The sequence below is a fragment of the Dromiciops gliroides genome, chromosome 2 (genome assembly GCF_019393635.1).
Source record: "Dromiciops gliroides isolate mDroGli1 chromosome 2, mDroGli1.pri, whole genome shotgun sequence".
In the NCBI taxonomy this organism is placed as follows: Eukaryota; Metazoa; Chordata; class Mammalia; order Microbiotheria; family Microbiotheriidae; genus Dromiciops; species Dromiciops gliroides.
The window spans coordinates 396,863,370-396,875,345 of NC_057862.1; the positions used below are offsets into that span (position 1 = coordinate 396,863,370).

An 11,976-nucleotide genomic window follows, 5' to 3' on the forward strand; every position below is an offset into this window, starting at 1 on the left:
ACAAAAAGAGCAGCTATAAATATTTTCGTACATGTGCGTCCTTTTCCCTTTTTTATGATCTTTTTGGGATAAAGACCTAATAGTGGTATTGCTGGGTCAAAGGGTATGCCCTTTGGGCATAGTTCCAAATTGCTCTCCAGAATGGTTGGATTAGTTCACAACTCCACCAACAATGCATTAGTGTTCCAATTTTTCCACAGCTTCTCCAACATTTATTATTTTCCTTTTTTGTCATATTAGCCAATTTGATAGGTGTGAGGTGGTATATCAGAATTGTTTTAATTCGCATTTATCTAATCAGTAGTGATTTAGAGCATTTTTTTTTCATATGGCAATGGGTAGCTTTGATTTCTTCATCTAAAAACTGCCTGTTCATATCCTTTGACCTTTTCTCAATTGGAGAATGACTTACATTCTTTTTTTTTTTTTAAAGTGAGGCAATTGGGGTTAAGTGACTTGTCCAGGGTCACACAGCTAATAAGTGTTAAGTGTCTGAGGTCGGATTTGAACTCAGGTCCTCCTGACTCCAGGGCCAGTGCTCTATCCACTGCGCCACCTAGCTGCCCCATGACTTACATTCTTATAAATTTGATTTAGTTCCCTATATATTTTAGAAATGAGGGGGGCAGCTAGGTGGCACAATGGTAAAGCACCGTCCTTGGACTCAGGAGTACCTGAGTTCAAATCTGTCCTCAGACACTTGACACTTACTAGCTGTGTGACCCTGGGCAAGTCACTTAACCCCCATTGCCCCACAAAAGAGACAAACCAAAAAAAAAAAAAAAAAAAGAAATGAGGCCTTTATCAGAAATACTGGCTATAAAAATTGTTTCTGCTTCCCTTCTAATTTTAGATGCATTGCTTCTATTTGTACAAAACCTTTTCAACTTAATGTAATCAAAATCATCCATTTTGTATTTCATAATATTCTCTATCTCTTGTTTAGTCATAAATTCTTCTCCTCTCCATAGATCTGAGAGGCAAACTATTCTTTCCTTCCCTAATTTACCTATCTTATCACCCTTTATGTCTAAAGCATGTACCCATTTTGACCTTATTTTAGTATATGTTGTAAGATGTTGGTCTATGCCTAGTTTTTGTGTCCCTCTCTCTTTTGGAAGCACTCATCCACACCAATGAAGCACATAGACCAAAAGCTACTATGGTTAACCCAACTTCATTTAAGAAGGCTGTTGATACTACTTAAGCAAAAATGTAAACAAACTTGAAAGAACAGGTAAGCTTTAGACTTAACATAAGCTTTATTCATTTATTTATTTTTGGTGAGGCAATTGGGGTTAAGTGACTTGCCCAGGGTCACATAGCTAGTAAGTGTTAAGTGTCTGAAGTTGGATTTGAACTCAGGTCCTCCTGAATCCAGGGCCAGTGCTCTATCCACTGTGCCACCTAGCTGCCCCACATAAGCTTTTTAGGACAGAGTGCGGGAGGGAAGGAGGAAAAGGACACAAATCACCATCTATGAGTTCCCTCAAAGAAATAGCTCAGCTGCTCTTCAAGGAGGTGATGGAGCCCTCATGGAGACCTAGTGGGTGCTTCATGCAAACTGTGTGCCAGCCTCATTACTTCCTTCTCCTCTAGTCCCATCTCCATTCATTTTCTCCACCACTTCCCATTCTCTATCACCCTCACTTGTTTCTTACTCCTCTAGAGATTTTGGTTTTCCTTCTCTTCTAGAATGAAGGAAGAGGATCTTATCTTTTCTCAGGGTGGTCACTCTTGATGTTCCCAGTGGTTCATGAAAACAGGATCTGGGGACTCTTCTGCCAATAGAAATTAATCTTAAATACCACGCTACATTAACACATCTAGTTAGGTGGTACCATCTTTGATTCAAAGTCCTCTGATTTGGAATTCCTGGTAATCCACTGAAGAGGCTGATTGAACTTTGCCTTCCTGCACATTATAAACTTCTTGGGGACAGGACTAGTCTTTCTTTTTGGTATTTGTATTCCCAGCACTTAGCACAGTGCCTTGCACATAGTAGGTGCTTAATAAATGTTCATTGACTTATTGACTGACTCCTTTCTATTAAGAAAGAAAATGGACCCTTAGAACTTGTTCCAGCAAGGAAATGCAGTTACTCATATACCCTTGACAAAAGAATGGTTTAATTCTATCAGAAAAGTTCATCTTCTTTGTCTACGTTTTGGAAGGATATTACTGTGCCACAAATGATGAATATGGTTAATACAGAGAAGCATGGACATATTTACATGAATTGATGCAGAGTGAAGTAAGCAGAGCCAAGAAAACAATACATACAGTAACTGTACTTTGTAAATAGAAAGAACAATCATGAAACAATTAAAATGAATGTTGCAATATTACAAAGAGAGATGTGAGAAGACACCACCACTTCACCCATTTGCAAAGATAAGAAGTCCATACGACATATATTTTCCAGACTTTTTTGATGTATTGATCATTTTTGATGACTTTTCTCTCTTCTTATTTTTCTTTTTTGTTGTTGTTTAAAATGTCATTTGTTAATCTGAATGGCTCTCTGGAGTGGGGAAAAGGAGGGATAACTGGGGGTACATAAAAAAACAGGAGTCATCAATGAAAATTGTTTCTTTTTTTTAAAGAAAGAAAATGATAAGATGGTACCACTTAACCCCCACTGCCCCGCAAAAAAAAAAAAGAAAAAGAAAAAGAAGAACTAGAGTTGTTCTGTTTGACCCCAGAGCAATGAACTAGGAACAAAATGGATCAAAGCAAAAGAGGTAGACTTAGGCTTCTTTACTTTCTATCAGCCTAAATTATATATGACCACTATAAGTGCCCCAGATCCAGAAAAAATCAGCTAGGATTAAGATTCCTCTGGATTTTTGGAAACTCTTCATGGCATTGTCCTTAGAAATGGAAAAGTGTGGAAATGATTGTCTGTAAGTGGACCTAAAGGTCAAAGAGTATCATGCTCTTTTCCCTGCTGTAGATGGGATGAGAATTCTGGTCACCAGGTGGCAGCACAAGGCAAAGTATTTTTAGTATACTGCAGAGGGGTGTATGGGGTATTCAGGGAGTTCTAGAACTTCTGATGTGAGGGCTTAATGAGTCCTTCTCAGGGCTACTTCACCTTTGGTGTCCACCTGTCACCCAACTCTCACCTGTGGCTCCAAGAAAGTGAAGCATGCACAGTGTTCGCACCCTGGTGGTCTTTAGCAGATGGGTTAACCTAGGTTGAAAGTAACTGAGTGGCCTCAAACCCATTGGTGAGTTAGTGGGTTGTCTACCCCAGGCATGTGAAGACTTCCTCTGGCCAAATGGATGGATAACAGTTTGTTCTAATGGCCATAAAGGCAGCTGAAGCAGGCACTGTGGAGCCCTTAGAGCTTGGTCAGGCACTGAAGATGCCAAGGCTGCTGCTGCTGGACTTTGATGACTTTAGAAAGAGAGTGAGGGGGCTGACTTTGTGCAACTCTGCCTTGATTAAATACAATTCATACACAATTCACGACATCATCCCATGTGGTCATTGGTCCCCTTTGAAACAAAGGACAATGCAGCATAGGAAAGGGAAGAGAACAAACTTTTTTCAACTGCCTATTATATACTAGGTGCTGTACAAATATTATTTCATTTGATCCTCACAATAACCCTGTGAGATAGGTGCTGTTATTATCCTCATTTTGCAGACAGAGGTGAAGTGACTTGTTTAGGGTGATACAGCTAGGAAGTGTCTAAGGCAGGACTTGAACTTGGGTTTTCCTGAAAGTAAACCTAGTGCTCTGTCCATTGCTGCATTACTGTGTCACCACTTAATACCTAAGCTAATTGCTTCCTCAATCAATTGGAAAGTACTACAAAATTATAGAACTGGATAAGATTTCACAGATGGTACAGCAACATCAGGAAGCAGTACAGGAAGATCTTCAGTCTTAGAATTAAGGGACTTGGATTCAAATTCCACCGTTGACACTCATTGCCTGTGCTACCTTGGACAAACCAACTTAAGTTCCCAGGGCCTCCTTTTCCTCTTTTATAAAATGAAGGGGTTGGTCTGAAACTCACATTTTATTTCTTATATTTGAGAAGAATGAGGCATCAAAAAGGCAGGCAATAGCATCAATTTAGAGCTTGAAGGGAGCACAGAATTCATCTTTCCTCATTTTACAGAGGAGGAAACTGAGACCTAGGGAAGAGACAATCCTCTACTTTTCCCAAGGAGCTCACTATACAACAGAAAATCCCTTCCTATCTATTGCATATCTGATCCCTAAAACCTCAAACTTTAGTTCCCCAGGAAATCTCCTTTGAAGGCTCATTTCCAGGATCATGTTACCCAAAGGATTTAAAATGTCCCCTCCCCATGGGAAAACTAGGACACTAATCCACTGTTGGTGGAGTTGTGAACTCATCCAACCATTCTGGAGGGCAATTTGGAACTATGCTCGAAGGACAATAAAACTGTGCATACTCTTTGATCCAGCAATACCACTGCTAGGTTTATATCCCAAAGACATAAAAAAAGAGAAAAGAACCTATTTGTACAAAAATATTTATAGCAGCTCTTTTTGTGGTGTCAAAGAATTGGAAATCAAAAGGATGCTCATTAATTGGGGAATGGCTAAACAAGCTGTGGTATATGATTGTAGTGGAATATTATTGTGCTATAAGAAATGACATGCAAGATGATTTCAGAAAAACCTGGAAAGACTTACATGAACTGTTTCATAGTGAAGTGAACAGAACCAGGAGAATGCTGCATGCAGTAACAGCCATATTGTTTGATGAAGAACTATGAATGACAGCTATTCTCAGCAATATGATGATCCAAGACAATCCCAAAGGACTAGTGATGAAGCATACTGCCCACCTCCAGAGAAAGAACTGATATTGATTGAATGCAGACTGAAGCATGCTGCTTTTCACTTTCTTTCTTTTCTTTCTTTTTTGTGTGAAAGTATTCTCATACAAAATGATTATTATAGAAATGTTTTACATAATTGCACATGTATAATCTATGACGGCTTACCACCTGGGGGGGAAAGGGAGAGAAGCATAGAATTTGGAACTCAAAACTTTAAATAAAAATTATTTTTTAAAACCGAAACAAATACAGGCAGAAAATAGCTCTTTAAAAAAAGTGTCCCCTCCCCTTCATTGGTGGTTGGAGTTCAGGAATATTATCCACTAACTACCTTCTTAGGTTCTATGCAAGTCCATGTCTACCTCCACCATGGACTTCTGTCACAAATTGCCATCGATAGCTCCTAGAGGAAAGACATTTCAAATGGGAAAACTTTTACCCCTGTTCCAGAAAATTCTGGTCTGTCTTCTCAAAGTCTAAGAAAGACACAGGGAGATGATCTCTTGGCTTGTTTTTATAGACCCCAGGGACGGATAGCTCTTCAGACAAGAATATGACCTTGTGAGTTTCAGTCATCTCAAGTTCCCTGTGGTCTAACAGCCAGACACTAATGGGCACGCCTAACCTCCACAGGAAAGTGTCCCTTAAATGCCTCCCAAAAAAACTGTTGCACTCTGGAGTATCATTGAATTGATTTGGGAACTCAGCAAATTGATCAGAATCTCCTTCAGTTGACTCTCCCTCCTTAGAAATCATTGATGATGATGATGATGATAATGATGCATGAGATGATGGAGGAGGAGGAAGAAGAGGAGAAGTGGTTCCTAAAAATTAAAGAAAGTTGCAATCTAGCTGGCAATTCAGGGCACATGTACTCTAAACTATTAGAGAGTGATACAAAACAGTGTATGGTCACGATCAGAGAAGGGAGAGATTATTGTGATTTGGAGGGGTGGATGAAGGACTATTCATGGGAAAATGAGCCTTAAACTGGGTTTTGTAAGTCCAGGTAAGATTCAGATGGGGGAGGGGTGCTGGACCAGGTAAGATTCAGAGTAACCAGTGCAGAGGTATGTTCACCCTGCAGTTAGGGGGACAATGAATACAGCTGCCTCACTTACTAAAGAGGAGAGGCTGAAAAGATCAGGAGAGTCTGGATCAGGGAGAGTCTTGAATGCTAGGCAGACTTACCCTGATAGTGAAGAACCACTGAATGTTTTTGAACAGGGCAGTTACATAGAATAATGTTTAGGGAAAGCTAATTTGTCACCAGTGAAGCCAGACAGATTAAAGGTGAGGAAGAGATGAGACCAGAGGCTGAAAGGCCAGTGAGGCACTCCAAGTAAGTCAGTGGCAGGGAAGGGCAAGTATAAGGAAGAGGGAATCTTCTGAAGTCTTGAAGAGGGCCCAATGAGGATATTTAGATGTGAGAGGAAAAGAAAGGTTTTAGAATCTATCCATCCACACCTGAGAGCCCTTGGCAGAACCACTCACTGCTTTGTTGCTCTTTAAAGGGAAGTTCAGCAGGGGAGATTTGCTCATGAAAATGGGCATTCCTCACTGTTCAGCATCTCTGGGTATTACACATGAATTCCTTCCTACATGCCTATCCTGCCCCATGGGCTCCCTCAGTCCCCATTTTTTCCAAACCCAGGATTTGCCAAACTTGTTCTTTGGTTGTTTGGCAAGCATTTGAACACAAAAACATGGCAACATGTTGATAGAAACAAAACTTTAATAGGGAGGGAAGAGAGGGGCCCATGGTCAGAACAACAACAACAACAAAATGTACCAGTGATTTTTCCCATCTCCCCCCACCCAGCCCCATCCCATAAATCTCTCCTGCCCCCCTAGACTCAAACTCAATTTAATTTAATACAACACTTGGTGTTGAGTTTAGTTTTTGAGATGAATAGAGGTATTGCGTGGAGACGTTGAGTTGAGATGTTGAGTTGAATTGGTTTGCTGAGAAAGGTTGAGTTGGGTTCTTGAGGTGAGTTGAGTTGAGTTATTGAATGGTGTTTGGGGGTTGAGTGGAGTTGAGCTTAATGAAGTCAAATTCTGTGGATCTGAGTTAACTTCAGGATTGAAGGCAGCCTTCTGATTGTCTCTGCTTAATAACTTGATTGCCCTCTTCACCCACTTTTCCTGGGGGTTTGCGCAGATAGATTTGTTTAGAACAGTAACAAACCTGTGTGAAGAGGATCAGAGAACCATAGAATTTTGAGCTGGAAGAGACCTTAGAGAACATTTATTTCAACCCTTCCATTCTACTGAGGAGGAAACTGAGGTCCAGAGAGTGGAAGTAATTTTCCAGGGTTATGTAGCTGAGCCTAAACTAAAACCCAGAATAGGTGTGACCTGGGGGCTACAATTGAATTGGGGCCAATGTGACAGGATTGGGATAGAAACTGTCCCAGAAGAAGGAAAGTTTTGATAGTTAATGCCAAGGGACAGGACCTCTTTTTCCTTATACTAGAGATGCAGCTGTGAACCTCTGAGACACAAGTCCAAGAAAACCCCAAGAAAATGGCCTTTTCTGCTTCCTCCCTAACCCAGATATTGAGTGATGGTTCATGCCTAGTTTTGCCCTCCCCATTTTCCTCCCCCTCCCACCCTGCCATCCCTGGAGCTGAAGTCCAGGGGAGAGTAGAGACTTACACAATGGCCTCCTTGCGACAAGCTGCTGAGGTCTTGGACCAAGTCACTATCTTAGAGAAGGGAATGGCTCCTTTTGTGTAGGTATTGCAGCAATCCTGTCCTAGATTTGGTGCTCGAGCTGAGGAAAGCAAGGGATGGGGGATGGGTTTTAGCAGGCAGGGATGGCATGAGGTGGCATGAGGCTTCAGTAAACCTCAAAGATTTTATATTTCTCCCTCTGGCTTTTTCCTTTGATTACTTCCTCCCTCCTCCTCCCTCTGCAAAGGAAATAATTGTAAAGCACTTAGCACAGTGCCTGGCACATCGTAGGCACTTAATAAATGCTTGTTCCCTCCTCTTCTTCAAAGCATTGCTCCTTTGGCTCAGGAGTCAATGGGACCAGGAGCCATAGGTAGCTGAGACCTCAGTTTCTGTGGGATCTCAATGGGTGACGATCATATATTTAGAATTTGCACCTTAGAAGATTTCAAGAAGATACCATTTTATTTTATAAATGAGGACACTGAGACTCAGAGAGGCTAAATGACTTGTCTAAGGCTACACAAGTAGCAGAGCTAGGATTTGGACCCAGGTGCTTGACCCCACATCCATCACACTTTCTGCTGTATTAGGCTCTGACTAGTGATGCCTGTTATACCCTCCCCTTCTTCCCAATGGAGCTGGCCTGCTGGTCCATAGACAGATTAAAGTCCACTAGGACCCTACAGATCTACATATGACTCTTCCATTTACTGCAGAGCATTATGGAAACCAAAAATGGGAACAAAGGCACAAGCCAGATTCTTCCAATGGAAACTATGAAAAGAAACCTGAACATCTCTATGAAAGCAAAGAAGAGCATTTCACTGTGGAGTTATGGGTGCCTTGATTGATGAGCAGGACTCTGACACCTAAACACTTGACTTTTGGCACTTTGCTCCATCACCTATTGACTTTCCCCCATACATCAATAGCCCACTTATTTGGAAGTCTTTACTTGTCCAAAAATCTCCACTGCTGCTGTTATCTCACTGCCTGTCCCCCTCCTCCCAATATACACATTGGTCCTCTGTCCTCTGTTCAGTAGTACATGATATACCTCTTTCACTTTTTCCTTGATTCTCTATTTCCTTACCTGAGTGGCTGTGCTGAAGGAATATCCCTAGGAAAAGGGCCACCAGAAGACACATCTTCAAGCCTTTCATGATCCCAGAGTCCAGAGGATGCTCTCTCTCTCTCTTGCTTGTGGTATCTCTTCTCTCAAGCTGTGGCTGAAAGTTAAGAGGCAGAGCTGGCCTATTTAACCTCTCAGGTAAACTACTTCCTACTCTCAACCCTCCTCCACACACACACCCCCCACACACACATCTGGGGTAATTCAGAGAATTTGCAGACAGATTCAGGAAAAGTCTTGGAATATTTGCGGCTTTCTAGAGAATAGGCTGAATGCAGAAGACAGAAAGGGTAGGAGAGAATTGACAAAGAAGACACACTTCTCCTTTTGAAAGGGACATTCTTGATGCTTCATTAGCAGAACTGAAAGTCCATTTCTAAATTCTGTTAAGGTTAATATATGAAAAAAATCTGTAATGAAACTCAGCAGGGCATAGTGATGAAGGAAACACAAACCCAGGATGTCAAGTCATGATTCTATTTAATCTGATAAGTATTGAGTGACTAATTAAGCGTCTGACCCTGTTACTAGAATAGCAGAAAAAAGTTGCAAGGACCCAGACTTTTGTTATTTCTTTCCTTCTACAAAAAGGTGTGTGTGTGTGTGTACGTACGTACGTACATGGATCTATCAGTTTGGGTATAGCTGGTACCTTGACATGGGAGTTAATAGGAATTCGCTCACCCCTGCCTCCAAATCAAGGAGGTCCAATGGGGTTCACTCCCTCTCAGCAGAGCAAAGAGTCCCTTGAGTAAAATCTGACTCTTTTGCTGCCCCCCCCCAGCAGAAACTCCCCCAAGTCTCCTCAATATTAGAACTTGGTTCCTGTGAATTCCTTCCAACTCCCATCACACTCATGGACAGTGGTACCAGAGCCATGCAGATTGGCATGGAGCTTCACTTAACCACCCTGGAGGGGCTGGCTGGAGCCAGTAACCTTTGTCCTGCTTTCCTACATCTATACTCAAATCAGTGGTACCCCTTTAAAGGCAAAAAACTACAGGTTTTCCCACACACTTCTAGCCAACCATCTGACTGCTCTGGGGAGAACTGAGTCATGTTAAAAAGAAGGAGCATTTGCAGCTGGCTCACAAACTTGATAATGATATTCTGGCTCACCTCTTCTCTCTGTAAGCACTAAATGTCCCCTTTGCTGTCCAGAGGTTGTCAATGAAACTTCTGTTGATAATGTTTTCTTCTGGAAAGGTTCATCATCCTTACCAATACAGACATGGATGTATGTGACATGGGACTGGTGGCTCCATAGCCTCTACATTCTCCAGGATAGTAGTAATCTCTCTGGCCCTGTTTGACCTAGCGAGTCTAAGCAGTAGAGTCATAACTAGTGGTTTGGCACCCAGGCCAAGCAGCATGAACCTTCAAATTAACTTTGTAATCTGTGATATAAAAATAAGGAATATAATAAAGACAATTTTGGGAGTGAGGGATTAGTTACTATAGTAGTTTTTATGCTGCTGAAGAAGTGTGTACATTCAGTTTTGGTACTTTCTAAATTTTGTCCCTTGGGGCAAAGAACACCACCACACCCTAGTTACAGGTTTGCTGAATACTATCCAAGGAGGCCTCCAATAAGCCTAAGGTATAGGTAGAAAAGAAAAAAGGGATGAAGTGTTTGATGGATATTTAATTGAAGATGGAGCAAGACTGAAGAAACTTGCTCTTAGTTAAGAGTAAGGCAATATAGGACATTGCTGGGGGAAAACCTATTAGACTGGGATCTAAGAGTCTTATCCCAGGTCAACCAATGTCACTGTGTGAACTTAGTCCAGTTAATACCCTCTCTGGACTTCAGATTCATCTTCTGTAAAATGAGGGGATTGGACTAAATCTTAAAGATCCCTTCCAGCTCAAACACTATGTGATTATTTTTTTTTTACTCTTTATTTTTATTACATTTTAAGTTTTGAACTGCTTCTCTCTCTCTCCAGCCGACAATAGAGAATGTTACCCTTTGACACAGATTTATAAATATATGTAAAAACCATACTATGTATGCTTCTATGTAATCAGTTCTTTCTCTGGAGGCAGATAGCATCTTTCTTCATGGGTCCTTTGTAGTTGATTTGAATGTTCGTATTACTCAGAATAGCTTAACCATTCACAGTTACTCTTCAGATAACATTGCAGTTACTTTATACAATGTTCTCTGGGTTCTGCTCACTTAACTTTTCATTATTTCATGCAAGTCTTTCCATGGTTTTCTAAAATCAACCTGCTCATCATTTCTTACAGCACAGTACTATTTCATCATAATCATATACGACAACTTCTTTGGCCCTTCCCCCAATGGATGAGCTCAGTTTCCAGTACTTTGCTACCACAAAGAGAGATGCTATAAATATTTTAGAACATATAGCTTCTTTTCCTTTTTTCCTGATCACCTGGGGAAAACAGATTTAATAGTGATATTGCTGGGCCAAGGGGTATACAGAATTTTATAACTCTTTGGGCACAACTCCAGATTGCTCTTCCAAATAGTAGAATCAGTTCACAGTTCCACCAACTGTGTATTAATATCTCAATTTTTCCACATCTCCTTGCCATTTTCCCTTCTATCATTTTAGCCAATCTGATGGGTGTGAGATGATATCTCAAATTTGTTTTAATTTGCATTTCTTTAATTAATAATGATTTAGAGCATTTTTTCATGTCATTATATGTAGCTCTGATTTCTTCATAGAAAAACTGCATGTTGGGCCGGCTAGGTGGCGCAGTAGATAAAGCACCGGCCCTGGATTCAGAAGGACCTGAGTTCAGACACTTGACACTTATTAGCTGTGTGACCCTGGACAAGTCACTTAACCCCCATTGCCCCGCAAAAAAAAGAAAGAAAGAAAGAAAGAAAGAAAGAAAGAAAGAAAGAAAGAAAGAAAGAAAGAAAGAAAGAAAGAAAGAAAAAGAAAAGAAAAAATTGCATGTTCATATGCTTTGACCATTTATCAATTGGGGAATGACACTATGTGATTCTATAGCAGAAATTGAGTCTGACCTGGCTCTACTGAGCTGTCTGTTTTCTCAGGTTCAGTCTCACCTTTTATCAATTTGCAGTCAAAGGCAAAGTAAATGAAGTAGATTAAAGGCATCCCCTCCCTTGTGGCTGGCTTCCCTTTGAACAGAACAAATATACATTGCATACAAGCCTTTGTTTAGGTGCTAGGAATACAAATTTTAAAAAATGAAATGTCCCTTGACTTCAGACAACTCATAATTCTTCCACTCTAATGTGTACTCTTCAATCCAGCGACATTGGCCTCATGGCCATTCCATTTTTTCTGGCTGTCTCCCAGGCCTGGAATGCTCTTCTTCCTCT

The 11,976-nt window shown here is 40.9% G+C and overlaps 1 protein-coding gene across 1 annotated transcript; it reads right to left on the minus strand.

Moving 5' to 3' along the window:
• Positions 1–6,727: 6,727 nt before the first annotated feature.
• Positions 6,728–8,736, minus strand: CCL17 (C-C motif chemokine ligand 17). The gene is made up of 3 exons (XM_043980845.1): positions 8,607–8,736; positions 7,493–7,610; positions 6,728–7,022 (listed from the first exon to the last, which is right to left on the minus strand). Exons 1-3 carry the CDS (start codon positions 8,674–8,676, stop codon positions 6,728–6,730), a joined length of 483 nt encoding a protein of 160 aa, XP_043836780.1. The 5' UTR covers positions 8,677–8,736.
• Between the last annotated feature and the right edge of the window lie 3,240 nt (positions 8,737–11,976).